This window comes from Pholis gunnellus (genome assembly GCF_910591455.1).
Source record: "Pholis gunnellus genome assembly, chromosome: 4".
Classification (NCBI taxonomy): domain Eukaryota; kingdom Metazoa; phylum Chordata; class Actinopteri; order Perciformes; family Pholidae; genus Pholis; species Pholis gunnellus.
Window position 1 is genome coordinate 9,371,075 of NC_136530.1, and position 19,951 is coordinate 9,391,025.

Genomic DNA, 19,951 nt, shown 5'->3' on the forward strand with positions numbered 1-19,951 from the left:
CAGGAGAGCAACGAGCAAAGCGGAGAGAACGCGCAGAGCCGCCGTGGTGTTCAGCCTGGCTCCGCCTACTCCTCCTCACATCGTCCAATGGGCTGAGGCGTCTTTATTCTCCATCCAACTTCAGGGTCAATGCACAGCATTAGTGCAGAATAGCGTTGCCTCAAAGAACACAAGAAACACCTGCCAGTGTGTTTCACCTATACCTGCTATGTTTCTCACTTTGACTCAGAAGTGCTCAGGGGAGAAGCTCTACGTGTGCCTCGACTACCAAATCACATGTATTTGTACAGTAGTCTTTCAACAATATCAAGACAGGGCAAAACACGAAATATGTATAAATAATATAATAAAGGAATCTGTCTAAATTATTTTTTAATGATTTGATTATTTATTCATTATTTCTGTAACATGTGATTGCCAAACATGAAGGCCTAAATGGCTTCTCCAAACTGCCAGGAATTACATTTAGGGGAGAAATACTGAAGCCTTGATGTATTTATGATTTTGTTGGCTTAAAAGTAGTCGAATTTTAACATGTAAATAGACCAGAATCTGTTTAAAAATAACCACCATGCATGTCATCTTTTGCTTCTGAAACCTGCTATCATGTCCTCAGTTTTGGCTCTGAAACTGAGAGTATTCTTATATTATTTCCATTAAATATGAATACAAAATACATCAGGAACATAAAAAGCACAGTTCCTGCCCTGTTTGCCAGTTCCACATAACCAACAGTCTTAATGATCATATGATGGCAGGTTAAAGTTCTTCTGAGAGCCATGAGATCGTTTCTCCAGCTGAATTCCATGCATTTTCTGGAGGATTTAAGTCGAGCTATTCGGGACAAGAATCGGGCCAGTCAAGAATGAGCCAAGTCAGCCTGCACATACAAGGAATTTCATGGGCTGCTTAAAACATGGTACAACCCTGAAGCAATGGTGTGACGATTTTTAAGTATAAGTTCGGGAGAAGAGGAGTCCTCTCTCTCTCTCTCTCTCTCTCTCTCTCTCTCTCTCTCTCTCTCTCTCTCTCTCTCTCTCTATATATATATATATATATATATTCTATGTATTTATGTAAAGTGACTATTCAAGTATAGAACAGATTCAAGAATGATGTGTCTTTTCTTTTGCTAGACTTGTTGTTGCCATGTCCCAACATGTCTGCAGATGTAATTAATGGCATTAATAATGACTGGATTCCATTTAGGTGTGCCAGGTCCAGGGCCGTGCTATTGTGAATGCTGGGCCTTTTGTCTTACTGGGACACTTAAATGGAACAGAATTTATGGTATTAGCGGCACCTGTGCTTTTCATGCTTTAACAGGCCGGCGGTGAAAAAAAGGATGATAGTCAGAAATTTAAAAAAATGGACTTCAAACAGATCAGTGGTAGTTTTAATATTAATATACTTTTCTTTCTTTTTTTTAAGTAATAGAGGCTCTGGGGACAGTTACTCCCTCTCAAAACTGACTGACGGGTGAAGACTGTTCGTGCACCGAGCTGACTGATCTCCAACACCTCGGCCAGAGTCAATGCCACACTGCTCAGGTTTCTCTTCCTCTCGCTCCCTCTGAATGTCAGTCAACAGCTGCTTTTGAAGATTAAAAGCTGTTGCTGTTTCTCCACTGTCTGAGTTTGTGTGCATATGTGTGTGGGTTTTTAATCAGCTTTCCTTTCATCCTCTATTTCCTATTGTTTCTTCACAAGGGACTCAAATTTGTCTGCTACTGATATCACCAAATTATCTTTTTTTTTCATACACTTGAAAGCCTTTTAATAACAACCTACAGTCTTGTGTAACCTCAAAGTTTGACACTATAAACACTTGTAGGTATTTCACATTCTCATAATCATTGTTGCCGGTGCTTGTTGAAGCCTTCCTTGTAGCTGGCTGGGCCAATTGCTTTCATACACACAAGTGTGCCTAAAGGGGATTAAGAATTTAAGACGATTAGATTAATGAACTCATGATTGTAATCTAGGGTTAACTCATTTTGCTGCACTTTAACCCAACCCTCCCTTCCCCCCATTGAGCCCAGTGTGGCTCGACGCCAAAAAGGTCTCAGGACATATGTGTATGTGTGTGTGTGTGTGTGTGTGTGTGTGTTTTTTTTTGCATGTGCTTGGGTGTTAGCATTGTGTAACTGGTCATTAATTACTCTTAGGCAGACACGCCACTAATCAGACCCCCCGCAATTATTCCTCAATGCCCCCAGCATTGCAAGAAGCCACTCACACAGTGTCTGTTGACAGTGACAGTAACCGTCACTCCATTGTTGCCTGCAGACTCACTGTACTACATGTTTGTTCACTCAAGGCAGGTGGTCTTCTCAGTGAGGTCATCCCGTCTGAAACATAAGGAGAGGGGTCCGCGTAGACGGGGTCATCCTCATGCCCGGGCCTCAACACCAAACAATGCAGAGGTTCTTATGACTTTCTATATATGCTGTTGGCTCCTGCTTTCCACATAGTTTTAGTTTTGAAGTAAATCTATTTACCCGGGGCAAGTTGGCCCAGAAATATTACAATAACTACCTTGGAATGATTGACTGAACATTAATGCAATACAATTATGCAATGGATAAACACAATATATCGAATATCCTGAATGTAATCACACACCGTAAGCATATATTATTCATTTTTTATTATAATTTAATTTCCAATACAGCCTGCTGTGGAGGATCAGGGTGAGATAAATGGCTGTTGTGATGTTTTCTAAATGAAAATTTCTTCTCACAATTGATTCCCAAATTTAGTTTTAGCCAAAACAAACAAGAACATGTATCACATTACCTTTATATACTCACTGTTTTATTACTTGTTTACATCTCTGTATATATATTCTCATTCACTGCACAGCCTGTTTTCATAGAGCATAGAGCATAGAGCATAGATACAGCTTGATTCTTTTGTATTACCATCTACCACTAATATGTTATATTATTTTATATATTTTTTTATAAATGTTGTATTTGTATCCCTTTATTTAACATCTGAACTATCTTATGTATTGGATTCTCATTTGTACTTGCCTGATTTTCTTTCTAAACATTTTGTAATAGTATTGTCGGAGGGAGCCTGAGATCTAACAATATCATTGCCAATGACAACTAATAACTTCAAACCTGAAAACAAAACAAGAGCATTTCATATCTTGGCATTGCATATTTTTTGGTAAAGAAGTATTTTGTGTTTATTATACTGTTACAATCAGTGATCAATCTAACACTTTACCAATAAACAGAGGGCTGGTTTTGAATTAAAAAGCAAAAAAATGTAAAATCCAAGAGTGTCTCTCCTTTAAAGTTTTAGACTGTGTGATCATTCAAGTGAGTTGGCCTATACCTCCACCGCGCGGCAAACACGCGTGTGTGCGTGCACGTGTGTCGTTGGGATGGATGTCTGTGTTTCGTACAGTGTACAGTGTTGTTAACATGTATATAGTATGAAATACAAAACGTGTTTGGTAGCGGTAGATTTATTCCACCGTAACGCGATCTTGTCGGCTCACCAAAAAAAAAACACATTTCCCATGTCGGACTCGGAATCACCTTCACGGAAGTGACGTACGCAGTCTTCCGTTGCTGTCAAGGGCATCGAAAACTATCGTTAGCCGAACCTAGCAGTAGCTGTCCACACGTGTATTTACAGAAGACCGACACAGCTACAGTTTCGGTAGCGACTCCGGTGGAAATGGACGGGTTCGGGTCAGACTTCCCAGCAGGTGGATCGGGTGGTAAAGTGGACACCGGTACGATCATGGAGCAGGTTAAGGTCCAGATCGCAGTGGCTAACGCGCAGGAGCTGCTGCAGGTAAATCAATGGACACAGCTGCTAAGCTAGCAAGGCTAACCTAAAACTTGTCTAACTTACTAAGTTAAGTGGCAGAGTAACGTTAAATATAGTAAATAAATTAAGGGAAGCACCTTTGTTAATCCTCTCACACTGTTGTATGAAGATGTCGTCACCACAACAATGAAATATGACTTATAGAAACAGTAGTCATCGAAATGCTGTAGCCTAGACGTCCCAAAACCTTGACTCTTTAACCAGATGTGTCTTTAAACCAGATTCATTGAGTGTTTTCACCTAACGTTACCAGATGCACAGCGGGTGATGTTGGGGACGGCTGTTGTAACTGAAGTTCAGCTGTTAGTAATCACGTGAATAACGTTTTTGTCTTTCTGTTTCAGAGAATGACAGACAAATGCTTCAAGAAGTGCATAGGTAAACCTGGGAGCACGCTGGACAACTCCGAGCAGGTATGCGCGGGTCCACAATGAGCAGTTTAAGATGCACAAAGATTAGAGTTGAAAAAACTAATCAATTGGCAGATAATCTCGAGTCAATTTGGTCATCTATGATAATCTCATGCGAAGATTTGCTACCTTTCTGGGATTTCTATGAATGTGAAGGGAATGTGTTTGAGTTTTGGATTGTCTGGACTGACATAACAAGCCATTCAATTTAAGTTAACCAGCTTTTAATACACTATAGACCAAATTATGAATTGATAAAGTAATTAGCAGAATGATTTATAATGAAAATAATTGTTAGTTGCAGCCTTTAGAAAAGATCATGAATTGTGTCTCTATATCTGCCTTTGTCCTCACAGAAATGTATTGCCATGTGTATGGACCGGTATATGGACGCCTGGAACACCGTGTCCCGAACATACAACTCCAGATTACAGAAGGAAAGAGCTCGTATGTGAACATCCCTCTCTTCGTCCTTCCGTTCCCTTCGTCGGGCTGCTGCTTACGGCGAGGAGGAGTACAGTGTTTCCACTGGAGGCCGTGCACGGGTGTGTCGTGGCAGCAGCAGCACACCGTCGTCATACCAATACCTTACAGACAGACAGACAGACAGACAGGCAGGCAAGTGGAGCCCGTGGACCCTAGCCACAACAAAAGTCTCTGTGGACATTTTCATTTTGCTCTGAGGAACAGTTAAGAAACAAAGTCTGATTATTTGTGTTTTTATGTTATGAATAATTCATCTTCTGGTTAACAAGTAATCATACATTTACACCTGCATGTTTAAAGACATATAGGTCACGAGAATTGAAAACTCTAAATACCGGTTGGAATGAACACAAGTGTGATTACGTACTTATTGCCCTGTGATAGACTGGCGATGTTTTAAAGGAAATTCAGAGTAATTATTGCAGTATTTGTTTACTTAATAATGCGGCTTCAATAGAAACACTGAAACCTCCCTGCCTTTAAATTATGGTTGACTGTTTCTTGTGTTTAAGAGCCTGTATAAATGGGACGCATACCTGTAACTAACCACAAATTCTCATAAAATACTATCGGCATGTTTGTTACCAATTCTTTTCATTGTGTTGCTGCACAACTGGAGCCCTTAAGGGACAACGCAGGCTTCACTTAACATGCTTTTACACTAAAAGACCTACTTCAAATCAAAAGGAGGACTCAAGGACGAACTTGGTGTTTTCATAACCGTGAACCTGACATTCACAAGCCTCCAAAAACAGTCCTATATCAAAGTACGCCTGGAGAACAAAACTGTTTTGTCTGATCTGTGTTCTAGTTGTCACTCTATCTGCCGCCCTCCACAGTAGTGGGCTTGTTTCAGCAGGGTCTGCCTTGCTGTACACGGGGTACTGAACCTTTCTCATCTGTATGTGCCCCCCCCCCCATCCTGCTGAAATGATGTAGGGAAGTAAGAGCCACAAAAGCTTGTGAACATTATTTGCAGTGTGTGTGAATGGTTTTCATGAAAAATCAATAAATCTTGTTTATCAGAGTCCTCTCTTGTGTCTCATCAAAAAGAGTGTATGCCAATGAAACATCACCATAGGTTTATCAAACTTAAGTCAGAATTAGATTAAAGCTGATTCCAGGACCACTTTCTTCATACAGAACTATATATTTCCCAGAAAACCCACCTTTCAGTAACACTTATTACACCGCATCTTTGTCTTATTTTCTTAGAATAGATTTTTTTTTTTTTAAAGACAAGGAAATGTACCCATAAATGAACCACATATATTCAGAACCCCACACAAAATGAAGAAAAAAAATACACCATGTACGGTAAGTTTACCGGTCAGGAAAATAAATAACTGAAATAAATACTTTAAATCATGCATGTGCGATCAAAATGTCCACAATCCAGTTCAGTATTCTCCTTATTTCTTCAGTACATTATGAAAGAGGATGGTCCCAGTTCAGATAACTGCACAGTATTACAAACAGCACCTAAGATCAATACCGTGGAAACTATGTATGTGTGGCTTTTAGCATGACTTTGGTCCTTTTACAGTACAGTTTTCTGGAGAAGATGTATCAACAAAATCCACGTGCTTTGTCATCTTTTTGTGGTTTCAGCTTCTTTTTTGGTCTCTTCAGAAAGGCAGGTTTGTAGATATCCATTTCCTGACGGACGTAATACGAGTGTAAACCCCCGGGAAACCAATTCGCCCACATCCATGTCCCCAGCTGGTCACTCCAGCAATAAACCACTGGCCAGAGGGCTCGCGGCAGGTCAGCGGCCCTCCAGAGTCTCCCTGGATGAGAGGGAAGAAAGAACAAAAGATTGGCTTTTAATAACTTGTAAGAAATTAAAATAACCTCAACGCAATGCAGTCTCCAGCATGTAAAGAGAATCAAACAATTAAGGATGAGAGAGGGATCAGTAGAGTGAAGTATAAAGAGAATGTCACTTGGATCGCTGCTGAGATGCCAGGTGCTTTGACCGAGACAGGAATGCATGTGGGTTTCCTTACATAAGGAGATTACAGAGAGGAAGCGGGTGGAAAGGGGGGCTCTGTGTTTTTAGGAAGGAAAGTCTGCTCTCTCCCATCAGATTAGTATCTCTCACTTAAGTGTTGCAATGTTCCTCAATAAGTAGCGCTTGGCTTTCTTCATCATAATGTCTGACAAATATTTTCACAACCGTGAACTATTCATATGCTTTTTCTTTTTTCCAAAGACAAGTCCTTGAAACTTCGAAAGAATGAAGGGCAATATTGACTTTGCTCTGACCTGGTTAACCATCCACTGTAAAAAGATGTATCGGTGCCATGGCCCTATTTCCCAGAGCACTTATGTTATCTTGGTCCACAATCTTACCGCTCAGATGAGGCCAGGACAGTACCACCCAGATGTCCGGCCCAGTTCCAGGCTGCGTAAAAGGTATTTGGGTAACATGGTAGAATGTCCTGCAACTTACCAAACAGGTGTCCTTCCCTCCCTCCATGTAACCAGCACACATCATGTTAGGAGACAGCACGTTCCCATAAGACTGCTGGCAGTCTGTCTGGTCAATGATGTTCACTGCAGCTTTCTGCAGCAGGTTGGTCAACGAACCTGTGCCAAAAATGATATTAGTGGGTAATGCATTTTCACAAAGATCAAGTCTGATTCCAACACCGTTTCCAGAAAGACAAGTTGCTGTTGCATTCTTGAAATGCTCTTTGTTTTTGTTTTTTTACTACTGTGAGCGCCACAAATCAAATTCCGTTCACCTCCATTGTTCTGGTGTAGCAGCAGGGGTTTCAGTGGTAAATAAGTCAGAACCTCAGCAGGTAAAAGTGAAGCTACGTGCATGGCTACATACCAAAAGAGTAAGTGAGAAACACTGTGTGAGCAGGCCATTTGGTAGTGTTTAATATTATATTTTATCATATTGTAAAGGTGGTGGGATAATGCGGCGGTAAGGACTTGCCTCAGTGCAAAAATCCCTTATTTAAAAAAACTAGTTTGGTTTTATTCATTCTTTAGGATCATGAGGATGTAGAACTTTTGCTCCTCTGATGTTTTCTTGCTTTTACTCCTTATGGAGAATGATGTCAAATTGTCGAATTTGTTGTAAATTGTAACATCATTACGCAATTGTCCAATGTTTTCTTGGAAGCTGAGCCCGGTGCCGGTGACATTTGAAATCCCTCACCTCCTTCCCTCATGGATCCCCAGCCTGTGATGTAGCACTCAGTAGTCTTGAGGAAGCGGTGCACCGGTGAGGGGAGACAGAGTGACTGGATGGTGTGGGACATGGCGGCTGGGACTGCCAGCTCCAACAGAGCCACGTCATGGTGCATGTTGGTGCCATTGAAGGCTGGGTGGATGATGACCCTCTGGATGGGGATGACCATGGCTCCTACCCCAGAGCGCAGCACAGACCCCAGGCTCACTGCCCAGTTAGTGGGGCTACGGTCACTGGGGGTTATAAATGAAGACATGCTCAGTACCATCTAGGCTCATCCATTATTATTGATATCAATATTATTGAGGTTCAGCAGCACCTTTTGAAGCAGTGTGCCGCTGTGAGTAACCATTTGCTGTGAATGAGTGTGGCGCCGCAACGGTGCAGTCTCTGGAACTGGAGGCTACCAATCCAAGGCCACTCCCCCCTTCGAGCTGTTACTCCACCCACGATCCTGTGGGAGCCCAACGCAGGACGCATGCCGCAGTCTGCAACAAAAACATGCATCAGAAATATGTTCTTTAAATCCAGTATGTGCATTCCTTTACACATATGAACTCACCACAGTGTCTTTCGTCAGCCTGGTTGGGGCAATCTGGGATGCTGTCACACTCTGGGTTGACCTTGCTGATGCAGGAGGTGGCGCTACACTGGAAGTTTCCGCTGCAGTTCAAGGCTGGAGGACATGATGGACGGATTGTGTGGCATGAGTGTACACAAGTATTTGCGATACTACATTTATGACTGACATCATTTTGTTTCTCTTGGTAACACATGAATGAGTGATCAATAAATCAAAGTGTAACCTTTTTTGAAATTGGTTCAGTATTGAGGAAGTACGCTGCAGAGAACAGCCACTAAACAGGCTGCAGTGTAATCGCTAAGGGCTATTCCTCACTGTCAATTTACATCCGCTCAAAGTACTTGTTATTGCCACTGACATCATAAAGACAAAGGTAACGCCTGCCCACTACTCCATGCCTCAGTTTTATTTACTATGTTTCGATCGTATTTGACCTGACAAAGGTCCAGGTAGGATCAGAATGCAATACAATTGTGGCACGGAGCAGTGTGCAGGCTTAACCTTTTGCTCATTACTCGCTTACACACAAAACATTGGAAAATAAGGTCCAGGTTGAAAAATACCAGTTAACTGCTCACAGCATGACATTACCAGTCAGTGTTGGTGCAGATGACACATCCATGGCTATGGTCCTGGGTACTGGCGGATTATAAAAGCTTTCTCCTGGCACAGTGACAGGCACAGTAGGAACGTACTGATAGTAATCATGGACCAAGCTGGGATCTGTGTGGCTTAAAATCCAGTTGCGGAGCCTGGTGATGCGGGAATAAACCCCAGGCTTGTTGATCTGGGCACAGCCAACACCCCAACTCACCACCCCAGCCAGGAAGAACCTCCCTGGGGCCCCTTGACACACCAGAGGCCCTCCGGAGTCACCCTGCAGGGGAAAAAACAAGACCTCTGATTCTGTGATGTGAGAACAGTTAAACTTGTTAGTGTCATTTTTGTGACATTCCTGTTTCAACTTAAGTTCAGTTTAATGTCAGGTGATCAGTGTTCGTTGATTAGGATGCGCACTGTAATTTCCATGATTTCATGAATGAATACATTTACTGCGGTTCAAGCATAGTTGTCTCTATGCAAGAGCATATGCCTTTTTTTTTAATCAGAGCATCAACATTCTGTAAATTGAGCTGTAATGGGAGCTAGATTGAGCATATACTGGGGAGGAATGTCATATTTTCTCTGTGTATTATTAACAGCACACATCATGTACTGCTGAGATGAAAAAAATAGCAACAGCTTTCAGGACTCTATTTTTAGGGTGGGACCAGTGTTAACATGCAGTTTTGACCCTACTTATAGTTTCAACATCATCAGTGTCTGTATGCAAACGTTGTCCTGAGAAAAGAAAGTATTGTAATAAAATGTAATTTGATAGCTCGTGCCATTGTAGTCACCATGTGTGAACCAAGTAAAACAGCACTGACCTGACACGAGTCCACCTTGCCCTGCAGGAATCCGGCACACATCATGTTGTGAGAAACAGCTCCTCTGTACACTGATGATTTATTGCACACCTTGGAGTCAATGATTTTCACCACCGCCTTCTGCAGTGTGGGAGGCACCTTGGCTGAATGGCAGAAGAGCACAAGACGACAGAATTACTCATACTGATCACACTTCAACATGCAGTCCTGCAATCATTTCCTCAACTGACTGACATCAAATGCCATAATTGCCCTGTTTAGGTCTTGTATCCACATTATAAAGGATTAGTTTCTCACTATCAACTTCTTATCCCTCATTTGCTGATGTGTTGAGGTGTACTCCTGCAGGCGGACTCACGATTATACTGGTGTAGCGCACCCCACCCTGAGACCACGCAGCTTTGTCCGGGGGAAAACACGTAAGACGAGGAGGGCAGGCAGACAGGCTGGATGTAAGAGTTGAAGGTGAGAGGGGTATCCAGCTCCAGTACAGTAACATCGCTGTCAGTGGTCTCAGTGTTGTAGTCTGGAGACACAACCAGCGACTTGATGTTAATTGTTGTGGAGTCTGACTCATCCCCGCTCACTAGTCTGGCCCCTACAAGGGCCGTCCAATCTTTGGGGTTCTTGTTCCTAGAAAACAGATTATAAAAAAAGATTAAAATGTGGTTGTCCCTTACATTTTTAATGCTGATGTGGGAAGTTTAGTTAATCTCACTGATTGGGAGATTCATAAATAACTCCTCAGTGACTTGGAAATGATGCCTACCACGCAAAGCAATGTGCCGCACTGACCAGCCAGCGTTCGTTGATGATGGAGGCTCCACATGTGTGGCGTCCATAGAGTCTCAGACTGACCTGCCATGGCAGCTCGCCTTTCCGGGCATCCTCCCCACCCACTATACGACTCCCCATAGCGGGACGTGTACCACAGGCTGAGGATAAATGTTTGATGATGTTTTTATTTTTCCTACAGGTATGTCAGTAACCTAACATATAACAGTCAGGGATAGTTTATTCTTGTTTACCAATAACAACTGAGAAAATAAAATTGAATAACGAGGCTTAAAAGGACAGTAGCAGTGTCAAGTAATTTACCGCAACGAGCTTCGTCAGATCCGTCTGCACAGTCGGGGACGAAGTCACAATCCGGATTCAATTTTGTGACACATTCTCCGTTGTCACAAGTGAAGGTGTTGTCAGGACACCTGGCTGGAGAGCCCAGGTGAAAGAAAAATGTCAGGATGAGAGTTACAGGATAAGGTAAAATATGAAAATAGTACAAGTATCATTTGTATTAATATTTGTATTTGGAATTTAGATAAAGTATCATTTGTTTTCACATAACATTTAAGAAGGATGGTGATGCTTAAGTAAAATAGTACAGAGCTTTATTAGTCCCTGTATTCATTCCTCCTGTTCATTCTGCATGAAGAGATCCATTCCTAACGTAATCCACAGTCCTCATTACATACAATAATATACCCCAAATTTCCACCAAAGTTACAAAAAGGCTTTTTGCAGTCTGAGTTAGTCAAATCGCATATTTCAAAGTTTTAGTTCTTCCGTGTAAAATTCCCCTTTTAGTGTCCCTGCTTTGTACCGCCAGTGGATGGACAGCAACACAAAGAGGGAACTTTCTACTAAAAACTAACTTTGGACGACACCTGCCTGATTTGACTTACTTAGACTGTTGAAGACTCATTTTGGCTTCAGATAAATATTAGAATGCATTTTTGCACAGAACGACGACTGTGAATTTCGTCCCCCACATCACATCTTGCAATTACGTAATGAAGGGAAACATGGGCCAACGTATTCACTCACCTATCATCTCATCTCCAATAGCATAAAATGACTTCCCACTGGCTCCTAGGAATGAGGAGAAAGACAAAGTGAGGACTTTGGAAGCCCTGACACACAACATCACACAGCTGTGGCCTATTTCTGTTACTCCTACTACTACACACATCCACCACAGACTGATGACAGTATAGTTTTACTACCAAGTAAGACGATAGCGTTGATCTCTCCGAATTCTGGCACCTCCAGTGGTTTGCCGTGCATTACTGAGCCGAGTCCTGCTCTCAGCAGGTCCTGAACAAAGTTGTCTGAATACTGCTGGACCTTGGACACCCTGAAGACCAGTCTGAATGTTGCCATCACGTCAGCATTAATGTTACTGGGAAGAAACAGACAATGCTGTTTGTTTCATCTTTGAGACGCTTTTTCGCTTGGATTAAGTCATCTACTTCAGTTCAGCTTTGACTCACCCATAGGCAACAACACTGCATTCAATGTAGTGATGTGATATCGACGAGGCAGTGAAGATATTTTTGATCTGTAAGAAGGGAAAATGTAAAACTTGAAACCTCTTCAAATAAAATATTGGGCTCTCAACGTGGCGACAGTCTGCACTAACCTTGGACTTTAAAACTGAGGTCAGTACTATGGAGAAACCAGAGTTTTCATCCTGCAGAACTGGATCATACTTCAGACCTTTCAGCTCCACTGTCTCCATAAAATTATGCTGCTCCTGCACCAGGTAGGCTGGCAACGACAGAGTAGAAGTGGTTCATTCTTACAGAACAATTACGGTTAGAATAGTCTGTTTAACAGAGCACTCGGAATAGCTCTTGCAACTATGTTTAAGTATGTGATTATGAGGTGAATGTGATACTCACCAATAAGCAGGCCTACAAAGACCCCGATAATGAGGAGGAAGAAGAAGAGGAAGGCTATGAGGGTGCTCTTGCAGGAGGAAGGGTTGGAGGAAGCAGAGGAGTCTCCTGAAGAAGACCACGGGCCTCCTCCTCCATCCTTCTTCACCTCCATGTTGTATTCACAGCACCAACCTCACAAGTCACATTGCACTGTATCCAGTATCATCATGCCCTACAGACAAAATGATCCAGTCCTGGTAAAAGATACAGTGACAATATTTGGATATTGGAAATAACAGCCTGAGATGTTATTGTAAGTGAGGCATTGTGTACTAATGCAATGGGTGAGGCTGTACAACAGGGTGGATATCAATATTGCGGAATAAATAAGAACACATTTATTATTTATTTTGATCGTATATCACAATATGAAATATTTTGTGTTCCACAGCTTTTCATTATAACAGACAAAACTCTGCACGTTACAAAACAAAGAACATCGTAAATAATAAAGTCACAGGGATAGTCGACAAATACCGAATGACATTATCACAAATCAAATTATACAATGATTAACACCATGGTACCCAAATAAATGAGGGACTATGGTCACACTAATGCAATTACCAAAACAATTTAAAACTAGCGTTACTTTACTGGGATAACAAATTGTTTCATTAAAAGCCCAGGTGTTCCTATAAGAAAACACTCATTATAAAGTCGTTATGACTACACAGAAAATTAAAGCAGCGACTCTGTCCGGGAGAGCTGGCTGAGATTATAGGCTACGGGACGTGCGTAAAACAGACCAGGCCATGTTGCATGGCGACCACAATTCAGATGTGGAAAACGGTAACACTTAAAACATCCCTTTTAATTCTCAGTAGATAACAGCATTTCACCGAAAAAATGGACTCTGTGAGAATACTCACTGCACCAGCAAATTACGCACGGTGAGTCCAGGTTTATTACAGCGTGAAGCATTACACAATAGAGGCTCTATGTTCTGAAGTAAACTCACTCACTTCTTTCCTCTGAACGCTGCCATTCACGATCTCCCGCAGTCCTTGGTGTATGACTTGGCGATCACAAGAAAAGATACATGGATGGAGGAACACAAACGAGAGGACGGAGAGGTCCGCTTTTTGTTCCACCTGCCACGGGGCGTGCCGCACGTAGCTCACCTTTTCAGTTTACTTTAGAAAAGTCGGCTCGGCTTCACAAATCCCCGGCCGACCCTCCTCCCATCGGTATTGATCCTTTCGGTTCCACCCCGATGTACACAGGCATTTATCCTGTCACCTCAGAGCTCCCATTATCTCCAGCTACATAATAACTATTAGTCGTTTATGCAACGGACATTAAAGCACAATGAAGGAAAGTTAAAAAAAACAAACAGAAAAACAGGCATAAATGTCTCCACAGTGGAGCCCAGTGCTCCCTCTAGTCGCTGCCCGTCGGTGCTCCATTGACACAGTAACTGAGCAGCAGAGGAGGCGCGAAGCCTCCTGGAAATCTGGCTGCATGTCCCGGGTTCACAATAGCTGGCCAAGTATTAGGGTCCTTTTACAGGGATTACAGTTTCTCTTAACTACACTTAGTTTGACAACGAGGGAGGAAGTGAAGTTAAATAAAAGTATGTTCAGGAGGTTTTAATTCGCAAATCTATGATATAAATATGTTTTACACTCAATTCAGGATGTAAGAAAACCCCTCCATCAATTATAAGTGGCACACATATCAGTTAACAGTCCGTTATTTAAAATGACTTGGACTATTTTAGCAAAAATACATTGCCTTGTCATTTTTAACTCAAATCAAATACTTACATTATCCCCCCCCACCCTGCTTAAAGCAGAGCCGAGTTAGAGCCCTTATTACCACAAATGCCCCTTTGTTTGTGTGCAGACAGGCTTGAGTGGCTTATCTTCACAAACACTCCCTTAATTCCTTTAAACACTGTCAAAGATAATAATCGATTACTTCTGTTACTGCAAAGGAACAAGAGGATGGAGCTGTGGCCAATCCAGTGGTTTGTCCACAACCTAAATGTATCTATTAGGTTGTGTGGTTATTAAAAGGACTACACGCGAAAATGATCTGTAGCTAACTCATAACTTTTTAACCAGGAAATGTATTTGTTTCTGGACAACTTAGGCAACAATAACACCGAGCTGCAGAAAGAACACAAGTGACAGTAACTCTGCTGAAAAGTGTCGGATGGCTGAGAGAAAGAAAACAGCAGCTCGATGTTCATTAAAATGAGTCAAATTAAGTTGCGTCGACTTTCAAAAAGTTTTTTTTTTATAAATCAATGAATTAGAACAAGGGAGAACAAAATGTACCCAACACTCAACATACATTTTCATTTTATTTTCTTATCAAAAACAACAAAGAATAGTAAAAAGTTTCTTATTGTGGATAAAAGGAAAATGGTACGGTTAACTCTTCCCAAACTTGTGGGCTCTATACAACTCAAATCTTTGCAAACTTGCACACCACAGACAGAAACAAAGCTGAAGTGCTTTCAAGTGCCCCTCTGCTGTAAAACTTAAGATATTTAACAGAAATTTGCTCTGAATGAAGCGAGTGACGGACTGTGTATTAGCCATCCTGTTGCTGTACGAATGGGTTTGGAATAGCCTCCATGCCGTCCTGAGGACAGATTAGCACGACGGAGGTTCCTCTGCAGACCACCAGACCCAGCTGCCTGGTGTCTTCTGTCAGCTTCAGCTGGTCATCTGGATCTGGATAGACACCGACGGATTAAGGTTAAAGACACAAGAATCCAAGTTCACATGTCACAGATGTGAAGATCAATTTAAATGACCCCTTTTTATAACGGTTTATTTATCTGGTGACAAAACGCTGACTTATTGGGCAAACATACAAAACATATTGTAATGTGATTAAAGATCACATTTTGCTGTCACGCTGCCTCTGTGCTCGCTGCTTTAAAGCCCAAAGCTTGAAATCCCCTTTCGACACAAATGGAAAGATAACGTGAAAGCTTCATCCGCCCATAACTAAAAGATAGCATTCGGAAATAAAACCTTGGAGTGACATTTTGCTCTAGGGAAAAGAGCCACCATCATGTAACCTTTGGTTTGGCAAAACACACACAACAATGGCATATTGCTGCCCATCTCCCTATAATCCATACTTCTAGTCCTCAGTTTACATGTCACAGTTGGTGTTCCTGCCTTTTAGTACTGCTCTAGAAGTCTGTTCCCCCTTTCAAATAGTATTTCCGGAAGGGCATAATAGGCTATGATGAGGCATTGCAGAGATAGTTTGATTACGTTTTTTTACAGTTACGGGAAACAGGATATATACGTTGGTGAAGTCTGGAACTGTGCATGAACCTTAGTTTTCTCCCAGTCCTCGACATCTCTCGAGACAGTTTCATGGATGTGATAGTGTAATTTGGAGAAGAACAAGTTCCACAGTGTAATGTTGGCAGTTTTTTTACTCACCACGCATGTACTCGATTGTTCCGTCCAACACCAGGTTCAACAGGGGGTCAAACCCCTTCAGGACACCGCTGGCTGAGAGGGAACGACACACAGTAAAGCTTGCATTAGCCAGGGAGTCCCAAATATGTACACTTTCCAACGGCTACATGTGTTAGCATTGCCGTTAGCTTATTATCTTCAGAACTAATCCACCTACCCTCTCGACCTCCTTGGAACTTCACACGAATTGGCTTGTCGATGTACTTTGACAAGTCGAAGATGCTCTCCTTCTTCTTCTTTTCTTTATCCTGCACAGAACAAAGGGACATGCATCTGTAAGTCAGACGAAAGCTAGCCGCAAACAAACACGGACCCAGCCTGAGGTTAGCTTTGCTTGGCTAGCCAAGATAGCGAACGTGAGAGAAACGCCACGTTACTTCCGAGTACTCCTCGGACGTCGTGTTCAGAATAAACAACAACTGGCTAAAGGAAACCACCGTTCTACTTTTTGCACCGAATGCGTGTGGGTGCAAAAGTACAACATATGTTTGAATGAAAGCTAAAACCATATGAACTCACCGCCATGTTCGCTGTGTGACACGGAAGTGAAACTGTGACCTCAGAAGTATTCCACCAATCAAATCGTTGAGCGCCTGTAGCTGACGTTTCAGTAGACGTTTGTAGTAGTTTGCTGACTCTATTATTAATTTACTAATAGGAGAATATTATCACAGTTTAATAATCAAACAATTAGTGTTTGATTATGAGTCCCTGTGTTATAATTAGCATCTGTTACGCATGCTGACCTCCTTTTCCTTGTTGTTTTAGCCAGCAGTCAGTCAGGGGGAAAGTCTATTAATAATACCACCAGTTGGTGTGTTGTACACCAGAACGAGGAGGAGGCACTGTGCAGAAGACGGTTGGTGTGCCTGTGTAATGGCCTGCTTAACCGACACGGAGCTGAAACCTCAGAGCTTTAAATTCACAGTTTTCTCTGAACAGATACACAAACTTGAGGAGGACGAATCTGCTTTGCATGTGACAGACTCTAACTCTGCATGTAATGCTATTCCTGATGCTATTCTACGAGTAGAAGGAGAGAGTTTTTATGTCAACCGTCAACACCTGGCCCTCCAGAGTCCCTACTTCAGGGCTCTGTTTTTTGGCTGTGGCCTTGAGAGCAGCAAAAGGAAAATTGAAATCAAAGGTGTGAGTCTGCAGCATTTCAGGGTTTTGATGGAATACAGCAAGACATCCAACCTAGCTCTGGACAGAGAAAACATTCTGGGGATTCTTGAGACCGCAGACTTTTTACAACTGGAGCGAGCCAGGCTTCTGTGCTGCAAGTTCCTGGAGCGGGAGCTGCACCTCAGTAACTGTTTGGGAATGATGGCCTTCGCCTGGCAGCGGGGCTGCACTCAGCTGTACACTGCAGCACGACAGGTGGTGCTCACACACTTCTCTGCTATTGTCGCTGAAGAGGACTTCCTATCTCTGTCTAAGGAGACTGTTGCAGACCTTCTTGCCTGTGATGACCTTGCGATCCATAAAGATGATCTGGCCGTGGAGGCCACCCTTCGCTGGGTGTCATTTGATTCAAAACGAGAGGAATATTTCCTGGAGCTCATTCAGCTGGTGAGGCCTGAGTCGCTCTCTTTACCATTTATCACTGAACTTTTGACCAAAATGAAAAGTTCCGACCCCAGAGCCAAGCTCATCTGCACGCTGAATGAACATTTCCCGACATCTTGGGCAATGGGCAGGTCAATGACGAGGACCAGGGCCAGAGAGACCCTCTTTGTCCTGGGTGGACCTCACGATCAGGAAAAGCAGTCACTGTACCAATTTCACCCACTCAGTGGTAGATGGCAGAGCTGTCCCCCTCTGCAGAGGAAGAACCTCACACAGTACTCGGTAGCTGCAGTAGGTAATGTTGGATGTGAATGATAGTGATGAAGATGAGGGTAGAAATGTATTTATTCCTCATGTGGTGTGTGTACAGGATGATGCATCTCAATCATCTGTCGTTGTTGTTACATTAAATTCCAATTAACATAACATACGTATATTGGACATTGGAATTCTTTTATTACATTTTCTTTATTTCCTCATTCTCTCCTTATGTAGGAGACAATGTGGTCGTGACTGGCGGCTACTTCCGGGACGTGCTGTGGTTCTGTGCGGACTGGGTCAGGATATATGAATGCGGGAACCAGCGCTGGGTGGACGGGCCAGCCCTGCAGAAGTCCAGGCACAGCCACTGCTCCATAGGGCTGGACTCCTCACTGTATGTCCTAGGGGGTAGCATGGAGGAAGGGCTTGTGGCCGACGTAGAAAGGCTAGTGCTGGGGTCAGAGGAGGGTTGGGAGGAGGTCAGCCCCATGGTTAGGGCTGTGGAGAGAGCAGCCACTGCTGCTCTGGGGTCGTGCATCTATGTGGCGTGTGGCCTGGATGAAAACGGCGAGGTGTATGGTGGAATTCAGAGGTACATGGTGAAGAACGATCAGTGGGACGTGGTCTCCTATTCTCCATTTCCACGGTGAGTGAATTTTCAACAGCGCACTCTCTTCAGCTTTGCTTTCTGACAGATTCTGACACAAACTGATATTTCTTAATTAGAATATTGTTGTTTTCAAAATAGCTGCTCCTTAGAGCATTGGTTGGCCTGGTAATTATGTGAAAATGAAACCTTCTTGTAACCCCAGATATGACCTGGTTGCCTCAGAGCTTAACGGTGCCCTCTATCTGTTTGGAGGCCAAGCCTTGCGTTTTGACGTGGAGACAGACGAGTGGACTGTGCTGGAGGAGGAATGTCTGGACAGGAAGTTCTTCTGTGGCGGCACAACAGTCAGCGGACAGGTATACCTGGTCAGCGAGAGGAAGAGTAACAAAGCATTCCCAAACATGGTGCTTCTGGACCCTTACATAGACACTTGCATTGAGGTGGATGATGCCATACCCTGCCCTGTGCCCCTTAGAGGGTGTGTCACCATGAGAATGGTCACATGATGTGACTGATGAAAAGGCAATTTACTGTAATCTATTTTAATATATATAGTCTCATAACGTAAATTGAAGTTGTGTATATTAGAAATGTCATTCAGAGAACTTCCCAAATAGATTTTTTTCTGTAAGAGGTCATGATTTGGGTGAAGTTAGTCTTGCATACCCAGACCTATCTCCACAACGCTGTGTCAGCGCTAAAGAAAGGTCTGGTGCCACACGTTATCATTCTGGTATAGGGTGCCATTGCAAAACAGATAGCTGCGGGAGGAGAATGCCATCTCACAGTCACTATCCAGTGAATCAGACTAGTGTAAAATAAATAAAAAGTTGTTTCATAAAGAACTATAACAAATGGATTGAATGAACACAATACTATTTAAGTCTTCCACTTAAAATAAGACAGCAGTGCTAATTAATTGAATAGAAGTCATTTATTAAAACTTTCCAACTGGCCGACCTATCAGCAATGCATCCACGTGCACTCACAAGAGAACAGTCTAGTGTTACTTTCATGGAAATGTGACATTACTAATGGTTTTATATCTATTTAAAAAAATGAGTGCGTTATTCAGTGGATCAGCCCTTTTAGTGTTCTCCATTAAATCCCCCTCGTGTTGTGGGCTGCAGCTATCCAGTTTCACACAATCCAGTTTCTACTCTACTCACTAATCCTAAACCTAACCTGTGGAAATGTAACATCTGTTATTGGTAGTGAATGAACTTCTGTGTATACTGTGAGTGTACTGTGGATTATGATGCTCTCCAAACACGATCTCGGTTGATTATGAAACCTGGAGACAGTTGAAAGACACTGAGCCATGTCTTTCACTGTGTTTGAATACATGTTCAATCCAAA

The 19,951-nt window shown here is 42.6% G+C and overlaps 4 protein-coding genes across 4 annotated transcripts; 2 read left to right on the forward strand and 2 right to left on the reverse strand.

The window, feature by feature from the left end:
• The first annotated feature begins 3,597 nt into the window (after positions 1-3,597).
• Positions 3,598-5,775, forward strand: timm13 (translocase of inner mitochondrial membrane 13 homolog (yeast)). Its single transcript, XM_079158353.1, has 3 exons — positions 3,598-3,818; positions 4,199-4,267; positions 4,621-5,775. The coding sequence occupies exons 1-3, from the start codon at positions 3,699-3,701 to the stop codon at positions 4,717-4,719; spliced, it is 288 nt and encodes a 95-aa protein (XP_079014479.1). The 5' UTR covers positions 3,598-3,698; the 3' UTR covers positions 4,720-5,775.
• Positions 5,776-6,378: 603 nt separating this feature from the next.
• tmprss9 (transmembrane serine protease 9) lies at positions 6,379-12,806 on the reverse strand (the record flags this gene model as incomplete). The annotated part of the gene is made up of 15 exons (XM_079158603.1): positions 6,379-6,540; positions 7,206-7,342; positions 7,926-8,191; positions 8,278-8,446; positions 8,521-8,634; positions 9,133-9,418; positions 9,972-10,114; positions 10,330-10,604; positions 10,741-10,906; positions 11,070-11,183; positions 11,799-11,843; positions 11,978-12,153; positions 12,245-12,312; positions 12,394-12,521; positions 12,656-12,806. The coding sequence occupies 15 exons, from the start codon at positions 12,804-12,806 to the stop codon at positions 6,379-6,381; spliced, it is 2,400 nt and encodes a 799-aa protein (XP_079014729.1).
• A 2,154-nt stretch (positions 12,807-14,960) lies between these two features.
• On the reverse strand, positions 14,961-16,689 carry lsm7 (LSM7 homolog, U6 small nuclear RNA and mRNA degradation associated). The gene is made up of 4 exons (XM_079157443.1): positions 16,669-16,689; positions 16,307-16,397; positions 16,111-16,182; positions 14,961-15,381 (listed from the first exon to the last, which is right to left on the reverse strand). The coding sequence occupies exons 1-4, from the start codon at positions 16,672-16,674 to the stop codon at positions 15,239-15,241; spliced, it is 312 nt and encodes a 103-aa protein (XP_079013569.1). The 5' UTR covers positions 16,675-16,689; the 3' UTR covers positions 14,961-15,238.
• Positions 16,690-17,025: 336 nt separating this feature from the next.
• LOC306694571 (kelch-like protein 23) lies at positions 17,026-19,098 on the forward strand (the record flags this gene model as incomplete). The annotated part of the gene is made up of 3 exons (XM_079157478.1): positions 17,026-18,016; positions 18,217-18,628; positions 18,795-19,098. 3 exons carry the CDS (start codon positions 17,026-17,028, stop codon positions 19,096-19,098), a joined length of 1,707 nt encoding a protein of 568 aa, XP_079013604.1.
• Positions 19,099-19,951: the final 853 nt, after the last annotated feature.